Source organism: Lissotriton helveticus, chromosome 3_1 (assembly GCF_964261635.1).
Source record: "Lissotriton helveticus chromosome 3_1, aLisHel1.1, whole genome shotgun sequence".
NCBI lineage: Eukaryota > Metazoa > Chordata > Amphibia > Caudata > Salamandridae > Lissotriton > Lissotriton helveticus.
In genome coordinates, this window is record NC_136061.1 from 340,174,260 (window position 1) to 340,198,445 (window position 24,186).

General features: G+C 52.3%; 1 protein-coding gene across 15 annotated transcripts in view; it reads left to right on the forward strand.

The window, feature by feature from the left end:
* NCOR1 (nuclear receptor corepressor 1) overlaps nt 1-24,186 on the forward strand; it is a 1,934,049-nt gene that overhangs the window by 1,636,302 nt on the left and 273,561 nt on the right. For all 15 annotated transcript variants that reach the window (XM_078679968.1, XM_078679976.1, XM_078679969.1 and 12 more), the window contains one exon: nt 12,738-13,306. In XM_078679968.1, the coding sequence (XP_078536094.1) occupies nt 12,738-13,306 (569 nt within the window). The remainder of the gene's footprint in view (nt 1-12,737; nt 13,307-24,186) is intronic.

Below are 24,186 nucleotides of genomic sequence, written 5' to 3' on the forward strand. Positions count from 1 at the left end.
GATGCAGGCCCATTGTTATATTTTTAAGTTTGCATAAGGACCTCAAATTCCTTGAAGGACAAGTGTAAGTGAGGTGTGAGGTCGAGCTCCTCATCCAGGTCATGCATGTTATTATCTTCACTAATAGCTGGGGTCTGTTGAGACATTCTAACCTGACAGTTCTAACCCTCTACCCTCGACTACAGTGACTTTTATTTCTTTAAAATTCTATTGGGACTTAAGTAAGGCCCTGACAAGACTTTTAGTATTTTAGAGAAACCAATTTAGGAAAATTAGAATTCTAAAGGCAACTCAAGAGTTCTGTCGTATGATCAGATGGTAACCAAGTAGTCCAACAAATGCAAGTTTGTATCTCACTATACTGGCAAAAGTAAGGTACAGTGTGCACAGAGTCCACAGTCCCAAGAGGTTTGCCAGAGGCTAAAGATAGATATAACCTTACTCTCTAAAGTGGTAGCTTGGTCGAGCAGTAAGGCAGTATCAGAGGACAGTGTAAAGCGTGTGTTGTACACACCCAGTCAGCAAATGGTCTCACATACTCAAGAACTGAACTCTAGGCCAATGGTTTGTAAAAAAATATATATAGTTGGTTTATTTTAGAACTAACAATAGGTATCAAAATATACTTTCTCAGAATGAGTTACTTTAGTTAAATACTTTTCAAATAGGCAATAGACTTTTAAGTACAGTAGTTACAGTTGCAATAGGCAACACATTTTCAAACACTATGTGACATTGAGCTCAATGGGAATTTCTAGTTAAATGCAATTAATTACTTCATGGATTGCTTTTCTAACCACAGGACTGGATCCTAGATTCAGTCCTGGGACATCTCCTGTAAACAATTGAGTAGAAGCGTTTTGGTTACAGTTGTGATTTTTAAGGAATATTATTGTATTTTAAAAGTTGACACTTTGAAACTTTTTCACGTGGAATAACCAATGTTATCCTATGGGAGGAAATTCACTTAGCAGGTAAGTAGTGTTATTGTTACTTTTTCTTACTCCGTGTTGGATCCTGGATCCAGCACTGGTGCATCTCCTGTAAACAATTGAAAGAATAAGTTTGTCATACAGGCGATTTTTAACTAATATTTGTTAGTTTCAAGAATCGACACTTAGAATCTTTTTCAGCAAAAACCAGGCAATGTTATCCTATGGAAGGAAATTCAAGTTACTGGTAAGTACGGTTAGAATTACTTTTCAGGGTCCGTGCTGGGCACCAAGATCCAGTACTAGGATCTCTCCTGATAACAGGTGAGTATTTTCGTTTTCGTGATTCGGCTGATTTTAGATGAATATTTTAAAGTTTCAAAACTCCACACTTAGAAGAATTTCCAAGTGAAACCAGTCAATGTTACCCTATGGAAGAAAAGTGAGTTATCTGCTTTTGGGTAAGTACTCAACTGGCAGAGTTAAGGTTCTGGGCTTAGACTCGGGGGTCTCCCAGGGTCAGGTAGGTACAGTTGTTACACCCTTAGTGGCACAGGGGCAGCTGGGTGCAGAGAGAGTTAGGCCCAAGGTTAGCCTATGGGAGGCAGGGGGCCTTTGGTTGGTGGCTGCTGCGGCTGTTCGAGTTGAGCTCCTGGTCCCTTGCTCAGTGCAAATGTGGAAGTAGATTAGGCCAGAGGTTGCACTCCTAGGGGCGGCTGGGTGCAGGGTGCTTTTGAGCCGTCATGCGCTCAGTTATTCAATGGGAAAGCTGGAAGGTGAACAAAGGCTGCAGGCTCGGGACGGAGATTTCAGATGCGACCACCACTTCGAGAGGTAAGTTGGGATCTTGGAGGATAGGTAGGCACCCAGGAGTTGGGCACATGGGGCCGTGTGGCGTCAGGTGCAGGGGTGTCTTTTGACGTCAGGAAATTTACCCCCAGCTGGTCGCGGTTGGAGGGGTCCCTGGTTGTGAGGTTGCAGGCGTCGTATGGGTCGTCGAGGAGGGTCCTCGGGCACTGGATTGCAGGTCACAATCGCCGGAAAGGGGGGGGGGGACCTCAGGGTATTTGTCTTTTGTGCACAGGCCGGCCTCGGCAGGTGCAGAGTGTTCTGGATTCACAGTTCTTGCCTGGCGCCAGGGGTTTTGCTTTTTGAGTAGAACCACTGTTCCTGGGAGTTCCAGTCTTTTAGATGAGCAAGGCAGGCAGATCCTTTGGGGTTTCCGAGGTCTCTGTCCGCAGGAGACACCGGGGTTTAGCAGGAGCCGGTTCAAGGAACGACAGGCCTGTAGGGCTGGGGCCAAGTCAGTTGGTGTCGTCCTCTTGTTAAGAGCTGCACAGCAGGTCTTCCTTCTTCTTGTTTTTCTTTCTTGATTTCAAATCGGGATCTGAGGAAGGAAGGTTCAGGGTGCCCCCAAATACTACATTTAGGGGTGTAACAGGTAGGGTAAGGGCAGGGACCAATTGGTCCCTGGCCTGGGTTGAGTGCATCTCTATCCTGCTCCTCTCCTGTGGGATCCCCATCCTCAAGATGGCCGGAGCCCGGAATTGTGCTTCACCTCGCCTCTCCCACCTGAGGGGTGGGGTTGGCAGAGGCTGGCACACCCCCTTTCCTCACTTAGGGTTTCCTGCCTGTCTTCCTGCCAGAGTGTGGGTCAGAACCGGTGGGTGCCAGTTGCTAAGTACAGCAATTGGACTGGGGAAGCTCACAAAAGGCGGCATGCATTTGAAGCTTCCCCTGCCCATCCTGGGGGAGGAGGTTCACACCTCGTCCCATGATGTGCATTGTTTCAGGCCCTCAAGAGTGGCAAGCTCTCGGCCCAGGGTTCCAGAAAGATGTCTTGTGGTGGCAGCCTCGGGAGCCGTGCAGTCAGGACACTGGTAGTTGGTTAGGTTTCATGGGGCATCTCTAAGATGCCCTCGGTAGTGCATTGTACATTAAGTCCCACACTGGCATCCGTGTGGGTTTAATGTACTAGGAAAATTTGATACCAACTTCTCAGTTTTCAGTGTAGCCATTATGGTGCTGTGGAGTTATTAATGACAAACTCCCAGCACCATATACTCTTAATGGCATCACTGCACTTACAGTACTCAGGAATGGCCCTGGGTACTGTAGGGGGACAGGGCTCATGCACCTATGCCCACACCACTGGCATAGTGCACCCAGCTAGAGGGGTGACTGAGGTATACCAGGGCAGTGTGTTTGTGGGCATGGCACACAAGGGTGTGTGCCATGTCAAATCTGTTTAGTTCTGCACCAAGACACTCAGCCTGCAAAGGCAGTGTGTGTCTGTGTGTGTCAGGGTACAGGGCCCCTAAGGGTGGCACAGTAAGTGCTGCAGTCCTTACGGGTCTGCTCTGGACACAGGGCCCTGGGTACCTACGGTACCATTTACCAAGGACTTACCTGTGGCCAGAGATGCCAATTGGGTTTAGGTTTCAATACAGTTTTAGGGAAGGAACACAGGCCCTAGGCTCCTGATTGCTGTGAGCCCAGGGCACACTCAGTCAAAGAACATCAGCAATTCCGCAAAACGTGGGTGCATACCATGCAAGAAATATGTCACTTTCTCACACTAAGTACTCACCATGTCCAATTTAGTGAAGAAGCACAGAGACTGGGGTCCTGATTAGCAGGATCCCAGCCAGATAACATTATGTCATCAGTAAAAAGTGGGGGTGAGCATGAAAGCACATCCTACTTCCTACAAGTACCATTATTTCAGTAACACTAAACATTTGGCAAGATACCCCTTAAGAATACTTTTGCTTTACAAATATACATATGTAATGTGTGTCTTGGAATGGGAATGTCCCTTGCAAGGATCAGGAGAGCATGAGCTCCTACCCTGAGTTCCCCATGATGAGTCTGTGGTTATTTTTGTGAATTTTCAGTCAGATGCCCAATGAAGAAATGAATTGAGACATAGAGCTGGGTTCTGAAGGGTCATACCAAGTGCATCCATTTTTTTCACTAAGCATGACTATTTTCGTATAACACCCTATAAAAGATTGAAGCTGGTGGGGGGGACCGATTATATCACCAGAACAGATACTCAAAAATTACGTTTCTAGACAACCATTTTATTTCCCTTTTAGGGGTTAAAGACAAGCTTAGAGACGAGTCCAAAGATTACAGCCTGCTAATCGCCTGGGTCATTGTCTCCTATTTTGCATTGATTGGATCAGTATAATAAACAACCTTACTTATGGGAGCCTGGGTGCAACCTAAGTCAGTACTGACTAGTTCAACAATGTAGTAATTACTTCCCAAGTATAATTGTGCATTATTGTGCCTACTAAATGTTGTCATAGTTAGTTGTGTGTTGTGAATAAAGTGCTATTACTTTTCATTTAAAAGCACCTGTTGGACAGGGATTTATTGACTATTATATGCTTATTGAGTTCTTGGTCGAAACCACACCACCTTCTTGAACTGTTGATCTACTTTGCCTTAACTACTCTGAGGCCAAGTATTAAAGGGGTGTATCTTATAGAGACATCTAACCACAGATTCCTTACCTTTGAACTGATAGGCATCAGGCTGGATACAGAAGATTTTTCATAGCAGTACCCCTCCACGCCAGTAGGTGGCGTTGGTCGACTCGCATAACTTCGTCGTTGTGATGTCTTCGTCATCAATGTAACCGCCACTCTGACGTGCTGACGTCGGTTCTTTTCTCTCCGTGGCATCCAGCGCAGATCCGTTGAAGAGAGCTTAACCCCTGTCATTTTTCAACAGACTCTTATCAACTTTTTGTTGACTTCTTTTGGTGTGCTAGGGATGTCTAGTCCTAGGGTTCAAGTCTAGACCTCAGGGTTCAAGCTTTGCAGCTTTTGTCTCTATGCCATGTCAATCACGGACCCCCCCTTAGTGAGTCTCTGGTGCCTGGAACGCAACCACAACACAGATTTGTGCACTGATTGCTTGGCCATGGTGCTGAAAGCATTGAGGGAGCGGTCCCTAAAGCTCATCGCAGCCCTACAACCAGCGCCTCGGAAGTCATCCCGTCTGTCTCGATCCCAGTCTCGGTCAAGAGGAAGGTCCGAACACCGCTTCTGGGGATCAAAGTCCTCTTCTTCCAAGTCATCCGTTAAGAATCCTCACAAAAAGCACAAGAAGTTGAAGTGTGCTTGGACTTCGCCACGTCAATGACAAGACTGAGTAACCTGAGTGTTCATGGCCCGCTCCACGGCCCAGTCGCGTAGGTCGGATCCAGGTTTCCCTCCCTTCACTTGCCAGGAGCAACCCCCACCTAACTTATGGAGTTATATGATGCTATGTGTGCTATATTTTGGCGGGCTGACCTTGTCGACACCTTTGGGCCCACAGGCTTGGATGAAGCAGTCCCAGTGTGTTCCACGCCTTCTGCTCCGTCCCCAGCACCACAGCCTCCTACTGGACCCATTCCCAAGTCCGGACCAGCACCAGTCGCGCCTCCATAGTAACCTTCCCTGGATCAACGTCCGCAGCCAAGGTCCTCTGCATCACCCCGAACCTCATTCCCGATGACACGGAAACAGTTGGGCGTCCACTGAAGCTAGAGCTGACAGAGCCGCACAGCTCCAAACCATTTAAAATACCCTATTCTGAAGGATTAGGTATGGATGAGGAGGATTGGGAGGGGGGGCAGGACCCCTTCGATATCTCGCAACCCTAGGACATGGACTAGTATGAGGAAGTGTGACGCCTGTGGCCTGGACACCACCCCAGATTCTGGCATGCTGTTTTCCCTTAACCTGGCTATGGAGGAGGGGGCATCATTTGCTATGGTGGTGCGTTGGGCTGCAAAGGTCTTGGACCTGCAGTTTCCTACAGTGGCAGACCAGACTAACTACTTGACATAGGTCCTGCAGCCTGGTGTCTCCAGCTCCGAACCCTTGCTGCCTTTCAATGAGGCCTTGATGGTTGTTCATCTGAGCACCTTGTCCAAGCCCAGCACAGGGACTTCTGTGAACAGAAGGTTGCCCACCGCCCTGCACCGGGCAACCCACGTATTCTCACTGCCCACCCCACCCTACAAAGCTTGGTGGTTCAAGCGTCCACCCCTGTGGCTCCTTCCTTTCTGCACCCCCAGTCAGAGAATCCAAAAGACTAGAAAGCTTTGGCAAGAAAATTTTCTCCCCCACCAGTCTAGCATTGCGATCGGTGAACACTGCATGCCTTTTGATATGGGACATGGTTGCACAGGTGCTGCTCAGAGACTCGGAGGAGGACCAGGTTCATCTCTCCCAAGCCATTTCAGACGGGAGAGATGCAGCGAAGTTCGCCATCCTGTGTAGCTTGGACACGACAGACTTGCTGGGTAGAGCGATCATCACTACAGTGGCTGTACGTTGCCATGCCTGGCTGAGGATGTCCGGTTTTTTGGGGGATGGCCAGGCTAATCTTATGGACATGCCCTTTGATGGCTCCCATCTCTACGGAGACAAAGCAGATGCCGCACTTGAGCATTTCAAGGACTCGCGGGCTACGGCCAAGTCCTTGGGCTTCACCACAACATCCTGGCCTGTATCTGCTTTTTGTTCCTTTAATGGCTACTGAAGAGGCTACCAACAGTGCCAACCCTGTTCCGGACAGCGGGCCCGCAAATTCAGCAGCCTCTGCAGGGCTGTGGATGCAGTTCACACGAGCCTGAGGGTCAGAGGCCAGAATTGGAGCCAAGCCACAACCCCTCCTCCACTGCAAAACCCTCCTAGTCCAATCCCCCAGGAACATTCACGGCCAGTTTGTTGCAGAATACTCCATCTCCTCAACTGGCGAGACATCACCTCCGAGAGGTGGGTGTTGTAAATAGTCTGAAGGGGCTACTCCCTCCCCTTCAAGATTACTCCTCCATCCATGCCTCCAGTGCACAATCATTTGACAGAGGATCACCTTGCCTTACTCCGCGAGGAAGTCCACACTCTTGACCAAGGAAGCTATAGAGAGGGTTCCTGGGCCAGAAAAATGCTGTAGTTGCTACTCCTGCTATTTCCTGGTCCCAAAGGAGGATGAAGGCATTCATCCTATCCTCGACCTTAGAGCACTCAACTACTTCCACAAAAAGAGAAGTTCAAGATACTCACTCTAGCTAAGGTCCTGTCTGCCCTGGACCTAGGAGACTGGATGGTAGTGTTGAACTTATAGGATGCCTATTTTCATATCCCCATCCTGCTTGCCCATCCTCGCTTCCTGCAGTTTACGGTGGGCCACGAGCACTGTTTGCCGGGTTTTCACAAAGGTGATTGCAGTGGTCGCAGCCCATCTGCAGAGATATGGTGGTACCAGTCTTCCCCTATCTCGACGACTAGATGTTGAAGGTGGGCTCGTCCCAAGCTGTCATCTCCCAATTCTAGACTACGGCAAACATCCTGCATTCGCTGGGTTTCAGTATCAATGTGATGAAGTCGCACCTGATTCCCTCTCAGAAGCTCCCTTTCATTGGAGCTGTTCTGGATTCAGTGCAGTTTTGGGCCTATCCTTCCGAACGGCGAGTCCAGGATATTTAGGCTATAATAAAGATGTTTTAGCCTCTATCCTGGATTTCGGTGGGAATTACTATATGGCTGTTGGGCCTCATGGCCTCATGCATCCTGCTCGTGGACCATGGAAGGTGACATATTCGGGCTCTACAGTGGGATCTGAAGTTACAATGTGCACAACAAAGAGAAAATCTCACTGACCTGGTTCAGATATCAGAGGGCACTGCAAAAGACCTGCACTAGTGGCTTGCATACCGCCATCGGATCAGAAGCAGACCCCTTCCCTACCCAGATCTCAGAGTAATGACGGATGGGGCGGCCATATGGGGGAGGTGGAGATCAGAGGTGTGAGAAGTTGGCCTGGTATATGATGTTCACTATTCTAGTGAGCACCTTGCACCAGTCCAAACAACCCTTAGGGTGATGGTTTTAAGTCAACCTTATATACCAGCTATCCTAGTGGTAGCGTGGACAGAACAGTCTTAGGCTAAAAGACTCTTGAGGGCGTTTACAGCCAGCTGTTTTACCATATGCAACCCCTTGAATATCAAATGAAAGGACACCACACAGGATATATATAAAATATATATGTATTTATTCACTAACACACTCCTCTGAACTCTTTATGAGATCAGAGGCAAAAGCACATAACAAGTTACACTTAGAAATACTTTAAATAGCACAATTTACAGTTAGGCCCTAGGGGCGCGTAAAACCATATACTAAGTAAGTGGTATAAGAACCACGACTCGGGAAAGGAGAAGGCCTAGGGCCTTGGGAATCGTTGGGGCTACACTATCTGACCCTTAGGTTAGGAGTAGGAGGCCCACAGGCGGCGCGTGCAGTGTCCGTACACTCACGCGAGAGTCAATAGAAAGTCAATGGGAACTTTAAAGGTAAGTAATCCGGTCTAACTAGGAATGTGCAACTAACAAAACTAGACACTAAGATAGTCAATCCCTACAGGAGCACCGAAGTACTCGCGTTACCTCACCCACGGGCTGCCGGTGCATAGGTGTCAAAGTGTGTTGGGTTTTCTCGTTGATTCCTATGGAGCCTTGGAAGAAGATGCTGCAGGCGACCAAGAGGAAGATGTCCAGGTGGATCTAGGATGAAGAGGACCTGAAAGCAGAGGGGACAGAGTCTAGGTCACTAGCCAGTGACCGGGTGGAACCAGGGAGGAACCTGACGTCGTCGAGGAGCAATCAGGTGCATATGTGAAGCTTGGCGTTGCAGCCACGCGGACCAGGAGGCGTCGAGGACGACCAGGTGCTGGAGAGGAGCTGTCCCACGAAGGTTCTCGCAGATGGAGGGGTCGACTTCAAGATTGGAACCAACAAGCCTAAGCAAAGGCAACCCAAGCAGGATACACAAAAGGCTTCTGGTGCAGACCAGGAAGGTCTGAGGTACTTCACCTTTTCAGGGAAGCGAGGGCCAGTATGGAGCAACCAGACCAGCGATGGATTTTCAAAGGAGTTGTCGTCCGAGGTCTACTAGCCAACGGGCCAGCAACCGGACAACGCGTCGAGCAGAACACAAGCAGAAGGGCCCCATGCCCCATGCAGATCTCGTGGAGTGTGGAGGGCTGGTCTTCGGTGCAGGTAGAGCTCGGTGTCGGGGTGTCTCAGTCCCCAGTGCACAGCTTTGAGGATGCCTCAGGAGCTGCGCTGTTAGCAAGTTGAAGACTTTCCAAGTTGCCAGCTTCCACGGATTCCGACGCCTTCCACGGAGCTCAGCTGTGCTGGAGTCGTGCAGTGGGGTCAGAGGAGTCCTGGAGTCGAGGTCTTGTCAGGCTCTGTGCTAGAGTTCTGGCGGGAACAGGGACAAAGCAAGCCGTCGAGTTGCTGGATGGTGCCTGGTTGCCCAGGGTGGTCACTCCTTGGCCACAAGGGAGATTCTTCAATCTTCAAGTCGGGTTGAACGTCGAAGGGTCCAGAGTTTCGTATCAAAGTTTCATCAGGATAAATCTAAAGTCTCCTGGGTCAGCTCCTACCTTTATACAACTAAAGGGGGCTGGTTTACTCACTAGGCTCTTCTCCGTCAGGAAGTAACGGCCCTCCTTGCCAAGGGGGCCATCGAGTGCGTTCCCGATCAGGAAGTAGGGAGTGGTGGTTATTCCCACTACTTTCTGGTCCCCAAGAAGGAAAAGGGGGGCTTGCACCCCATCTTGGACCTCCGGGACGTCAATCGCTTCCTCCGGAAGGAGAAGTTCAAGATGCTGACTCTGGCTCAGGTCCTGTCTACCCTGGACCCTCGAGACTGGATGGTAGCGTTGGACTTGCAGGACGCTTATTTCCATATTCCCGTCCTGCTGGCCCACCCGCGGTAGGCCAGGAGCATTTTCAGTTTGCCGTGCTCCCCTACGGCCTTACCAGTGCCCCTCGGGTGTTCACGAAAGTGATGGTGGTGGTCGCAGCTCATCTGTGCAGGTTAGGGGTGTCAGTCTTCCCCTACCTCGATGACTGGCTGCTAAAGGCAGGCTCGCCCCAGACGGTTGTCACCCACCTCCAGACTACGGCCGATCTCCTGCATTTGCTGGGGTTCTCCATCAACGTGCCGAAGTCACACCTGAGTTCCTCTCAGACGCTCCCCTTCATTGGAGCGGTTCTGGACTCTACACTGTTTAGGGTTTTTCCTTCCAAACAGCGTGTCCGGGATATTCAGACTATGATTCCGCTCTTTCAGCCTCTATCCCGGGTTTCCGTCAGGATGACCCTCCGGCTTCTGGGCCTGATGGCCTCCTGCATCCTGCTGGTGACACACGCTAGATGGCATATGCGTGCTCTGCAGTGGGACCTGAAGTTCCAGTGGGCACAGCATCAGGGCAAACTGTCTGATCGCGTCCAGATCTCGGAGGTCGCTGCACAGCAGTTGTAGTGGTGGCTCACAAATCGCGATTTGGTCAGTGGCAGATCCCTCTCCCTCCCCCAACCGGAGCATACAGTGGCGATGGATGCGTCCCTCCTCGGATGGAGAGGCCACTTGGGAGAGGTGGAGATCAGAGGCCTCTGGTCTCTGGCGAAGTCCCTGCTCTACATCAACCTTCTGGAGCTTCAGGAGATCTGACTTGTACTAAAGGCATTCCTTCCCGCTGTTAGGGGGAGTGTAGTGCAGGTGTTCACGGACATCAACACCGCCATGTGGTACTGCAACATACAGGGCGGGGTGGGGTTGTGGACCCTATGTCAGGAGGCTCTCCGCCTCTGGACATCGCTGGAACATCAAGGCATTACCTTGGTGGTTCAACATCTGGCAGGTTCTCTGAACGCAAGGGCGGAGGAGCTCATCTGCCGGTGCATGATGGATCACGAATGGCGTCTGAACTCTGACATGGCGCATGGTCTCTTTCATCAGTAGGGAGAGCCTTGGTTAGATCTATTTGCCACCGAAGCGAACGCACAATGTTATCAGTTCTGCACGTTGGAATTTCCAAGGTGGCACTCGCTCGCAGACGATTTTAGTCGCAAGTTTGAGCTTCGGTCTGTTGTACGCCTTTCCACCTCTACCACTTCTGCCCAGAGTGCTGAAGAAGATCAGGCGTGACCGGGCCCAAGTCATTCTTGTGGCTCCGGACTGGATTCGAAGAGTATGGTATCTCGAGCTACTCAGTATGAACATCGATCCCCCGATCCGCCTGCCTCTTCGTGAGGATCTTCTGTTGCAGCAGCAGAGGACCAGTCTCCACCTCCATGTGTGGAGATTGAACGGCGGCAGTTTATACCTTTTAATCTTTCTTCCGAAGTCTGTGATGTCATTCTGACTGCCAGGCGTCCTTCCACCAAGACGGTGTACGCCTGCAGGTGGCATGGTGCACAGCGAAGGCTGTAGATTCCCTTTCTGCCCCTCTTTCTGAGGTTCTTCTGTACCTTCTCTCTTTGGCCCAGCAGGGCTCTGCATTGGGCACTATCAAAGGTTATGTTTCGGCCATCACCGCCTTTCTGCGGCTTCCAGATCAGCCTTCTCTTTTTAAGTCCCCAGTTGTTAACCGCTTTCTCAAAAGCATTACACACACGTTTCCTTAAATCTGGTCTAGACTTTTCTGATGTGCGCTCCCGTTGAGCCTCTTCATAACTGTCCTTTACATCTTCTTACTCTAAAGACTCCTTTCCTGGTAGCTATCACCTCTGCCAGAAGAGTGGTGAGCTCCAGGCTCTTTCTTCCAAAGCTCCTTTCCTTTCTGTTAATCAGGACGAGGTGGTTTTAAGGACCTGTCCTTCTTTCTTGCCAAAGGTTGTCACACCCTTCCACATCAGGCAGACCATCACTTTGCCCACCTTCTTTCCACTTCCGCATCCTTCCAGGGAAGTGGGGAGGCTCCACCGTCTGGACCCAAAAGGTGCGCTTGCTTTCTATCTGCAATGTACACAACAGTTCTGGGTGTATGATCAACTCTTTGTTGGCTAGGTGGGCGCCAAAAAAGGTTGGGCTTTGCTCAAACTAACCATTTCCCGCTTGGTTGTTTTGTGCATCATAGCGTGTTACTCATTGGCCAAGAAGGGGCCTCCTGTGGGGCTGCGTGCCCATTCGACCAGAGCAACTGCAGCCACTACTGCCTTGGGATGCAGCGTTCCCTTGCAAGACATTTGTCAGGCAGCTACGTGGGCCTCGCTGCACAAGATTACAAAGCACTACTGCCTTGACACTCCGGTCCGGAGAGACGGCTTCTTGGGCCGCTCTGTGACTTTTTGGTGTAATCTCGTTCGCAGACCCACCACCGGGGTTGGTATTGCTGGGGTATCTGTTCTAAGGTAAGGAATCTATCACTAACGTGTCTCTTTCAGATGCACAAGTTACTATTTGCGTAATGATGTCTGTAAGAGACATTAGTTAGTGATAGATTCCTTACCGCCCCACCAACCCTTCCAGTTCTACGAACTGATTACTAGGGTTAAGGTCATCCCCTTTTAGGGCCCTAGTTTTAACCAATGGTCAGTTTCTTGCATGGCTCTGCGTTTCGGCACAGAAAGTCGCGTACAGAACTGACGTCAGTGCGCATGGGTGGCGCCTAAGTAGTCTCCGTGACGTCTTCTCGGCACATACGATGCCAGCGACAGACGCGCAGGGGTACTGCTAAGCAAAATTTTCCGGATCCAGTCTGACGCCTGAGGATATTCTAAGGTAAGGAATCTATCACTAACGTCTCATACAGATATATTGTTACTCAAGTAGTAACTTGTGCTACACTGCAGGCAAGACTCTCAATGTCTCAAGTTAAGCCTAGTGAAGCGGATTGGAGAAGGGCTGCCTAAAAGATTCCCACAATGTGCAGTGTGTGTGATATTCAGAATTATAGGCCTTAATGTACTCTTTTTGATATGTTTCTAATTTTTTTGTGCAGGCAGCTCCCGCCTGGTGCTCCTTCCATTACGCAGGGTTTGCCCGCCCGTTACAACACAGCTGCTGATGCTCTTGCTGCACTTGTGGATGCTGCTGCTTCTGCACCACAGATGGAAGTGGCAAAAGGGAAAGAAAGCAAGCACGAGGCCAGCAGAATGGAGGAGAGCATGGCTCGTCGGTCAGCAGTGGAGCAGCAGCAGCACCAACAGCAGCAGCTGCAGCATCAACTGCACCAGCAGTTACAACAGCAACATTTGCAGCAGCAATTGCAGCAGCATCAGATGGAGCAAAAATTGCTGGAGCCAGACAGAAGACTGGTACAGTGTCCATACACATCGTCTGGTTTTTCCAGTAGCAAGTCACAAACTCAACCGTCGGCTGCTATTTATTCTGAAGCAGGCAAGGACAAAGTGGCTCCTCCAAAGTCCAGGTACGAGGAGGAGTTGAGAACTCGAGGAAAGACCACAATCACAGCTGCAAACTTTATTGACGTGATAATCACTCGACAGATTGCCTCTGACAAGGATGCAAGGGAAAGAGGCTCTCAGAGTTCGGATTCCTCCAGCAGCTGTATGTACAACTTCATTTTATTTACAAAATTTCCTGACCAACATGTTTGAAATGCATACTTAATTGATCCTAAATGTTGCAAGAAAACCTCATCAGTCATTTGAGATTGCTTTTATGCTTAGTTTGGAGTGTTTTGTTGCAAATGGATATCTGTCCTTCCTATCGTTTTCTCATTCTTTGTTTACCAGTCTGCTTTGTTTTTACAGTTGTTTGCTATACTACTGTATTACCTTTTCTTCATAATATCCCCTTTTCTGATGGAGATGTCTAATTGCAGAGCCCTCTCCTTAAGAATACCCCCAGGTGCCAGATTGGATTTGGAAAAGTTTTAATACTAATTCCCATTTGCATCAGCTGGTGTCATGTGGTTGTGTGTCGGATCAGTCCCATACCGGATGTGACATCGGGCCACTGTATCTGCCCCACCTCCACCCACTGACGTCCGTTCATTTCTGTTTGTGGCATGTCTAGTTGTGAAATCACATGTTGTGCATACTTCCACCATCTAGTGTTGGTCTTAGATGTGTACAACGTATTCTTCTTCTAAAGAAATATTTTCGAGTCGCCGGACATGGTGACTCCACCTATCAGTGCTAATGTGCATAGACTCCATTTTTGATTATTTTGTATCCGCCATCATGTTCTGATGCATTTGTGTGAGCTCAGGTTTGATGCCGTGTGGTGTTTAAGCTAGGCCGTCAGATCCTTCCCCTTCTGGTACCAAAAACAACCAGTTGCACTAGTGCAGTGGTTTCCAGCGTCCCGTCGCTTTAGGATACCTTCCTGTCGACGATCTTTTTGAATACTATCACGGTGGTGGAGATACTCGAGGTGATGGAAAGCACTTCATTCCGAATCTACGCCAATGTCAAACACCAAGAATCGGAGGTTCGATCTTCACAAAATCTGCGTTTGTCATCCAAGCACCATTAAGACTCCTGTTCGGCGTGCCTGGCCTTTAGGAACACAAATATCCTTCAGAATCAAAGAGCATGCCGCATTTCCTCAGCTTTAATGGCACACAGAGGACAAGCGGCAACACTCCAGGCTCTTCAAAGAGAAGGAGGAGTCAGATGATGAGCATCCGGACACCCTAGCGGCAGAGGAGAAGGCAACCTTTTCATCACAAAGCATTAACGCAGATCCACATCCAACTGGACACTGGTTGAATTCTGGTGAAGCCCCAGCAAGTACTGAAGGATCCTCTTCCTCAGAAGATGAAGTTGAATTTTGAAGAGGCCTTTAATCCTCCTGTGGCACCCACACCTAAAAAGACTAAGATCGGTAGCCACCTCTCTGCTGCCCCCTCCAGTCCCTCCCCCTTTCTCCTCCTTACCCTGCCACTCCTCTCTTGTCTGTGGTTTCTCCACAACACTCGCCACACAGCTCCTTACACTCAGGGGTGTGGGACACTCCACAGTCATCTTATGACCCTTATTACCTCCAGTATCACCAGGAAGGTCCAGATCCCTGGGATGATTATGATGCAGACTTCAGCGGACACAGACCCAGATCTGTACAGCACAAAGCCTTCATCTGCAGATGTTACCTCATACCATGAGGTCCTACACAGAGCAGCTGCCTTTCAGAAGGTGGAAGTGCATGAAGAGGATGACTTTCTCATGGCGACTTTATCCTCCACACAACACCCGCTCCAATACCTACCTATGCTTAAAGGGGTCCTTAGGCATGCCCCCGAAATCATCAAGGAGCCAGTTAAAGCTAGAGGTGTCACCCCAAGGGTTAATAAAAAGTTTAAGGAGGCCAGTTACCGCCTGATTACTTGGTGACACATTCAGCTTGGAAGCATCCCTCTGGACCGGTAGAGTAAAAGATAGTCGCCGAGTGCAAAAAGAAATAGCAGCATAATCTGTAACTCAGTGGCGTATCGCAAACTCACTAGGCTTACTCTGCTGGTAAGACCCCGCCCACCGGGATCAGTCAGTGGATCTTGTCCTGCATCTTTTAGAGCAATATCGCTAAAAGGAACAGGAGTTGGTAGCGAAGGGAACAAATCATCTTCAGCACTAACATCTGCTTGTTGGATGATGCTGACATAGCTGCCCTGGGAGGAAATACAAGTATCCAAATACACCACCACATGTCACTGCCTAGGGTCCAGTAAAACCTCTTCAATCAATCAGAGTACTTGTAAAGCGAGTTACTTACCCGTGAGCGTCTCAAGGCGCTGAGGGGAGGGGTTTGCCGCTACTGCTCGAAGAGCCAGGTCTTGAGGAGTCTTCTGAAGGCGAGTAGGTCTTGGGTCTGCCGTAGGTGGTAAGGCAGGGTGTTCCCGGTTTTGGCGGTGAGGTAGGAGAAGGATCTGCCGCCGGAGGTCGTTGGTTGGAAGCGGGTGACAGGGGCGAGGCTGGCGGAGCGGAGCTGGCGGGTGTGGGTGTAGAAGCTGAGTCTGCTGTTCAGGTAGGCTGGTCCGGCGTTGTGGAGTGCTTTGTGTGCGTGGGTGAGGAGCTTGAAGGTGATCCTTTTGTCGACGGGTGGCCAGTGTAGGTCTCTGAGGTGGGGGTGATGTGGCTACGGCGGGGGACGTTGACCATCAGTCGGGCGGAGGCGTCTCTTGAACGTCTCTTGACGGCATGCATCTCTTCGGCCCTCCGATGAACCAGATGTTAGAAAATATACAAAGGATACCAAGACTGCCACAGTGAAGGGTGCCCTACAGACACCCACTCCTTGCGGCTATTTTCGACATTTGGTTGCATCTGGCAGCTGTGGCTGCCTACCAACAGAATTGACAACATGCTTCGCTCTTCAGAGTGCCAGTCATTAAGTCTTTCATGAAGGTCTTAAAGGGTTTATTCCACCCCGAACGCAAACGGTGTTGAACCTTAACATTGTTCTTACTAGGCTCATGGGCCCTCCTTTCAAACCACTTCACTCTTGCCCATTGCAATTTCTGTCATGGATCAGTGAGATACACATTCTTACATTGAAAAAAACATTCTTTCCAGGTTAATCATTATAGGGCAGTTCTCCGAACCAGTCCCAAATTTCTCCCTAAGATGGTCTCCGGGTTCTATCTTAATCAGACAATTGAGTTGCCAGTCTTATTTCCAAATCCATAGTCTGTAACGGAACGAGCTTTACGTACTTTGGATGTCAAAAGAGCGCTAATGTTCTACATTGACAGAACAAAACCTTTTCGTATGAAACAGCTTTTCGTGTCCTACTCTAAGCCACATAAGGGCATGCCACTTCCAAGGCAAGAGTTGCATTTTGCTTAACCAGTGTTTTTAGACTTGTTAACGCTAAAACTAAAAGGTCTCTGCCCGCCCCTCCCAGACCCCATTCTACCCGGTGGGAAAAGTGGCTTCTATCAATCAATCAGGGCATTATAAGCTAAATACTCACCCGTGAGGGTTTCAAGGTGCTGGGTGGAGGGGAGGATTGTAGATCTGTTTAGCCAAAGAGCCAGTCTTGAGTGTCTTCCTGAAGATGTTCAGGGAGGGGGCACGTCTGATGTCTGCCTGTAGCTCGTTCCAGGTCTTGGCTGCAATGTGAGAGAAGGATTTTCCGCCTGCTTGGGCTCTGTGGGTGTGCAGGGTTTCTGCCAGTGCGAGGCTGGAAGATCATAGGTTTCTTTTGGGTACGTGGAAGTTGATTCTTTCATTGAGGTATTTGGCTCTGTTGTTGTGTAGGCATTTGTAGGCGTGAGTGAGGATTTTGAAAGTGACTCTTTTCTCCACAGGGAGCCAGTGGAGACTTTGTAGGTGTTGGCTGATGTGTTTGTGTCGGGGGATGCCGAGGACGAGTCAGGCGGCGTTTTTCTTTATTGTCTGGAGTTCGTGGAGTAGGGACTAGTTGATGCCGGCGTAGAGTGCGTTTCCATAGACCAGTCTGCTGGTGATGAGTGCATGGCGGACTGTCTTCCTTGACTCAGAGGGTATCCACTTGAAGGTCTTGCGGAGGATGCGGAGGGTGTTGATGCAGCTGGAGGTGACTGCGTTGACCTGTCAGTTCACGGTGAGTGATTGGTCGAGTACGATGCAGAGGTTCTTGACGTGGTCTTTTGGGGTAGGTGGGCTGTCCTATGCAGAAGGGTTGGTACTGAGGACGAGGACTTCTGTCTTCTCGGCGTTGAACTTCAGGCAGCTGTTGGTCATCCAGACTGCGACGTCTTGCATTCCTTTCTGGAAGTTGAGTTTGGTAGTGGTGTGGGGTCTTTGCTGAGCAAGAGGATGAACTGGGTGTCGTCGGCATAGGACACGATGTTGAGGCCGTGTTGTCGGACGATGGCTGTGAGGGGGGCTATGTAGATATTGAAGAGGGTGGGGCTCAGTGATGAACCCTGTTGGACTCCGCATGTGATTTTCGTGGGGTCGGATAGGAAGGGTTGGGAGTCTGATCCGTTGGCTTCTTCTGGTGAGGAATGGCCAAATCCAGTCCAGTGCTGTTCTTTGTATGCCTGCATCGTGTAGTCTGGCGACTAGTGTGCGGTGGGAGACGGTGACGAAGGCCGCTGATAAGTCGAGGAGGATGAGGGCTGCGGAGTGGCCTTGTTCCAGGAGGGTGCGTGTGTCGTGGGGTGGGGCGAGTAGGGCAGTCTCTGTGCTGTGATTGCTTCAGAATCCGGTTGGGACGGGTTGAGCACGGCTCTCTTCAATGAATCATGTCAGTTTCCTTTTGACTGTTTTCTCTGCAACTTTAGCTGCGAAGGGGATGAGCGAGATGGGCCGATAGTTCTTGATGTTGCGGGGTCAGCTGTGGGATTCTTGAGCAGGGGTCTGACTTCTGTGTGCTTCCATTCGTCTGGGAAGGTGCCTGTTTTGAAGGTGGTTTTGATGGTTCGTTGTAGTTCGGGTGCGATGGCGGCTCTATGGTAGATGTGAGGGGGGATAGGATCGTGGGTACCCCTGAGTGCATGCTTTTCATGGTCGAGGCAGTGTCTTCGGCCGTGATCAGTGTCCAGTTGGAGTTGGTAGGCTGGCTGGTGTTTCTGGGGGGCGGGAGGCCATCTGTGGCGCCTGGTGGATGCTCGATAAAGTTGTCGTAGAGGTTTTTAGGTTTAAATCTTTTTATTGCAATCCATGCATAAAAAATGAGACATTCACCACATGTGCTATACAAGCAGGTGCTGGTAGGAGGGAACATAAAGGCAACCAGGCCCATAAAAGGCCTGATGCTACCTGCAAAGTGCAGCCTGATCAAGAATGTACAGTAATATGCAAAATCATAGCATAACAACCCCCAAAAGAACCCCCCCATTCATCCATCCCCTTCCCCCCCACCCGTTCAGTGCTTCTGACCACCCCCAACTGACCCACCTCTCTTGCCTATGAAGTCTCTCCATCTGTGACTGCCTTAAGAGTCTGTCTTTTGGCTCTGTGAGCAGCAGCAGCCGAAGGTACCGTGGACAGGTGATTTCTCTGAATTCCGTGATTAATAGTGAACAAAATGGTTGCCAGAGCTCCTCATATTGGTCCCCGTCCCCCGCCATGGTGAGTGATAGTCCAACCCGTAGTGGAGGGGGTAGTGGCGGTGCGCCAATGTGCAAGGATGTTTTGCACCGCGGAGCCTAGTGCAATGGCTATTTGGCGTCCCCTGCGAGAGCGTAGGGGGTATGTCAATGGGTTAGGGAGCCCTAGTAAGATATATGCGGGGAAACGTGGCAATTCTGTTTGGAAGTGTTTGTCCACATAGTCAAGCACCTGCGCCCAGCATGATTGGAGATGGACACAGTCCCATAACAGGTGTACTAGGTCGCCAACTTGGCCTTAGCCTCTCCAACAGAACTTGTCTTTACTACGATCCATCTCATGCAACCGCTCTGGAGTATAGTACCAGTATGTGGTTATTTTCGTGAGTGTCTCTGTGAGCCCAGTGTGGTACGCGGAGTGGCGTGCTCTATAGGATATCTTCTCCCATTCTTTATGACTAAGGGCTCTGCCCAGTTCCCTCTCCCAGCGTTCCCTGCCTGGATTGTGAATGTGTATCTGAAAGAGACACGTTAGTGATCGATTCCTTACCTTAGAATATCCCCAGGCGTTAGACTGGATCTGGAAACTTTTGCGTAGCAATTCCCCTGCGCGTCGGTAGGCGTCGTCTGCGGGTCCGCGTCGTTAGCGCCGGAATGACGTCACCGGAGTACTTAGACGCCGCCCTCGCGCGCTGGCGTCAGTTCTTCTTTTTTCCGCGCCAGCTAGCGCAGATCCGGAAAAGCTCTACCCCTTAGTCACTTTTTGACTAAACTTTTTTGATCTTTTGATCTGTTTTTTCGAGTCCCTATGACTCCTACGGTGCCGGTAGGGATGCCCGGGTTCAAACCCTGCTCCAGGTGTGGCCGAATGATGTTGGTTACCGACCCCAATCGCCGGTGTCTTCAGTGTCTAGGCCTCGACCACGACGACCGAACCTGCTCCGACTGCCAGGCCCTGACGTCTAAGGCTAGGCGGGAGCGGTCCCGCAAGTGGCTTGAGCTCCGGCAGTCGGCCCCGTGCCGTTCGAGGTCCCGGTCCCACAGGAGGTCGAGGGACCGGTCGCGGGGTCGGAGCCCTCGTAGCTCCGAGAGTCGGCATTGGTCTTCAGGATCCAGGTCCTCAGGTAAGAGGCATGAGAGGTCAGAAAGGCGTAATCATTCTACCGACCCACCCCGACGCTTGCGCGACGCGGCCGGGGATTCGGCTGACACCACCCACTCGGCTCCGACGGAGTCGCGGTTGTCGCAACCTGCCCCATACCTTCCGGTCCCTGGGCACGATACGACGCCAGAGGAGATCGAACGGTACCTCATGGCCATGAGGTCTCCCCCTCCTCTGCCGGGCTCGCGGCACCTTCGGGCCCAGATGTCCCGGCTGGAGGGCCTAGCAGGTCGGGTGCTTTGGCCCCTGCGCCGCAGGCCCTCACTGGAGCCGGTCGACCTCACCGGCGTCAGCCCCTAGGGTGCCGTCTCCGGTCCTGCCCTTGATTCAGTTCCGGCGCTGAAGCGGCGCCGCTGTGTGCCGCTCTCGACATCGTATGGAGACTTTTACTTCCATGAAACGGCCCAATCCGTTGAACCTGAATTTCATGTGATGGGTGACGAGGGAGATTGAGAGGGGTCTGTGGACCCTCTGGCACAGGAGTGCCAGTCTCAACAGGACTGGACCTATGAGCTTGGGGATGCCAGTGGACTGGACACTTCGCCAGACACCGGTTTTGTCTCCCCTCCAACCGTGGCTATGGAGGAGGGGGCTGCCTACAGTGTAGTGTTGACTAGGGCAGCCAGGGCATTGGGCCTGGAGCTCCCCGTCGCGGCCGTGAGGACTAACCTCCTCACTGAGGTCCTTAAACCGCAGGCAAGCTCGGCTGAGCCTCTGCTGCCGTTTAATGAGGCCTTGTGTGACGTTCTTTTGGGCACTTGGTCCAAGCCCTCTACAGGCCTCCCTGTAGATCGGAATGTGTCCTGACACCTCCGCCAGGCTCCGGGCGACCCCAGCTTCCTGTCCGTTCACCCCACCCCCGAGAGCTGGTGATCCAGGCCTCTACCTCCCAGACCGCATTCCCTACCGCTCCCCCGGATCGGGAATCCAAAAGGTACGATCATTTTGGGACAAAACTGTTCTACTCACTGAGTTTGGGGTTGTGATCTGTCAACACCGCCTACCTTTTGGGCCGTTACACCCACTCTCTGAGGGATGCGGTTGCGGAAGTGCTGCCGCAGTGCCCGGTGGAGGTCCAGGCAAAGCTTACCCAAGCCCTAGCTGAGGAAAGGGATGCAGCACGCTATTCAATTAGGTGTGGACTTGATACCACGGACTCGCTGGGTAGGGCGATTGCGACGACGGTGGCGGTCCGCCAACTTTCTGGGGAATGTCCAAGCCACCCTTATGAACATGCCCTTTGATGGCCGTCACCTCTTTGGCGACAAGGCGGACAGTGTGCTGGAGCATTTCAAGGACTCCAGGGCTACGACCAAGTCCTTGGGCCTCGGCCAACGCCAGCAAACTTCCGCCTTTCGTCCCTTTCGTGGCGAAGGAAGGGGCGCCCCCACATGCCGTGGCGGTGCCGGGGGACACCGTCAAGGTCAGTCCACACCCGCCCCCGCAGCATCTACCTCAAAATCCTCCTAGTCTGAGTTTTCAGGCCCATTCGACGCCAGTGGAGGGCAGGGTTCACCATCACCTGCTTCACTGGCGCTCCATCACATCCGACAGGTGGGTGCTGCAAATCGTCGGAAGGAGCTACTCCCTCCCCTTAGAGGCGACCCCTCCAGCCATGCCACCGCAGTACCACCGCATGTCGGGGGATCACTTGAGACTTCTACAGGAGGAAGTTATGGCCCTCTTGGCCAAGGGGGCCGTCAAGAGCGTTCCTGGGCCAGAAGTACGACATGGTAGCTATTCTCACTACTTTCTGATACCCCAGAAGGGCAAAGGAGGCCTACGCCCTATCTTGGACCTACGGAGCATCAACGGCTTCCTCCGGAAGGAGAAGTTCAAAACGCTGACTTTGGCTCAGGTCCTAGCTGCCCTGAACCCAGAAGACTGGATGGTAGAGTTGGACTTGCAGGACGCGTATTTCCACATATCTGAAAGAGAAACGTTAGTATTAGATTCCTTACCTTAGAATATCCCCAGGCGTCAGACTGGATCCGGAAATTTTTGCGTAGCAGTACCCTTGCCCATCGGTAGGCGTCGTCTGCGGCTCTGCGTCTCATGTCGGCGCCGTGATGACGTCGGCGGAGTACTTAGACGCCGCCTCCGCGTGCTGACGTCAGTTCTTCTTTTTTCCGCGCCAGCAAGCGCAGATCTGGAAAAAGCAGTAACCCTAGTCATTTTTTACTAACTTTTTTGATCATTTTTGATTGCTTTTCGAAGTCTCTCGACTCTGAACGGTGCCGTAGGGATGCCCGGCTTCAAGCACTGTGACGATTGCGACCGTCTGATGTCGGTCACGGATCCTCACCGCGTATGTTTGTCCTGTTTGGGCGTCGACCACGACGACAAGGCCTGCTCCGACTGCCGGGCCCTCTCCTCGAAAGCCAGGTGGGAGAGGTCCCGTAGGCGCCTCGAGCTCCGGCAGTCGGTCCTGCGCCGTGAGAGGTCCCGATCCCATGGGAGGTCGAGGGACAGGTCGCGGGCTCGGTGCCACCACAGCTCCGAGAGTAGGCCGCACTCCTCCGGGTCGAAGTCGTCGTCAGGTAAGAGGCACAAGAAGTCCAAGCGGCGTCATCGTTCCTCGGTCTCCCCCCGACGCTCGCGCGATGCGGCCGGGGGTTCGGGTGACACCACCCACGCGGATCCGTCGGAGTCGCGGGCGCCGCGTGCAGCTCCACACCCTCCGGTCCCTGGGCTGAACGCGTCGCCGGAGGAGATCGAGCGCTTCCTCATGGCCATGAGGAAACTCTCTCCTCCGACGGGCTCCGCGGCGCCTCCGGGCCCAGCGGACCCGTCTGGGGCCCCTAGCGGGTCGGCGACTCCGGCCCCGACGCCGTCGGGTGCTTCGGCCGCCGACGCCTTCGGGCCCGGTGCCGCAGGTCCCCACTATCCCAACGCCGCCGGTACCTTCGGGCCCGGCGCCGAGGGGTCCAGTTGTTCCGGCGCCGCAGGACGCCGCTGGTCCTCCTTAGGGATCTGGTTCGTCGCCTGTGGATCTGACGACCTCCCCGGCGTCGGACCCTAAGGTGTCGCCTCCGGCGCCGTCCTCGGGCGGCGCCGGCCCCGGTCCTACCTTCGTTCCTGTTCAGCCGTCGGGACGGCCCTGCTGGGCGCTGCTCCAGACGTCGTTTGGTGAATTTCACTTTTATGAACAGGCCCCATTGGTTCAAAACCCTGAATTTCAGGAGATGGGTGATGAGGAGGACTGGGAGGGGTCTGAGGACCCTCTGACCAGGGAGTGTCAGTCTCATGAGGACTGGACAGGGGACCTTGGGGAGGCCAGTGGCCTGGACACCTCTCCAGACACTGGGTTTGTCTCTCCTCCTACCGTGGCTTCGGAGGAGGTGGCAACATATAGTGTGGTGCTGATGAGGGCTGCCAAGGCCTTGGGCCTTGAGCTCCCCGTCGCGGCCGTGAGGACTAACCTCCTCACTGAGGTCCTTAAACCGCAGTCAAGCTTGGCAGAGCCTCTGCTGCCCTTTAATGAGGCCTTGACCGACGTTCTTCTGGGCACTTGGTCCAAGCCCGCTACGGGTTCGCCCGTAGATAGGAATGTGGCCAGACGCCACCGCCCAGCCCCGGGCGACCCATGTTTCATGTCCTCCCACCCTACCCCCGAGAGCCTGGTCATCCAGGCCTCCAATTCCCAGACCGCATTCCCGTCGGCCCCGCCGGACCGGGAATCCAAGAGGTATGACCAGATCTTCTCATCCCTTAGTCTAGGCCTGCGGTCTTCCAACACCGCCTGCCTCTTGGGACGTTACACCCACTCTGTGTGGGATAAGGTCGGTGAAGTGCTGCCAGAGTGTCCGTTGGAGGTACGGGCCAAACTCGGCCAAGCCCTTGTGGAGGGCCGGGATGCAGCCAAGTATTCCATCAGGTGTGGACTGGATACCACTGACTCGCTGGGTAGAGCGATGGCAACGACGGTGGCGGTCAGACGCCACGCCTGGCTGAGGTCCGCCAACTTCTTGGCAGATGTCCAGAGCACGCTCATGGACATGCCGTTCGATGGCCGTCGCCTCTTTGGCGACAAGGCAGACCATGCGCTTGAGCGCTTTAAGGACTCCAGGGCTACGGCCAAGTCCTTGGGCCTCTCGGGCCAGCGCCAGCAATCGGCTGCCTTTCACTCCTTTCGTGGCCACGGAAGGGGTGCGCCCACACGCGCCGCCAGCCACGCACCGCAGGGCAATACCCAACGCGGTGGCGGCCGTGGGAACCGCCGTACGGGCGGTCGGGGGCAGCGGCGAGGTCAGTCCACTCCTTCCCCCGCAGCATCCGCCTCGA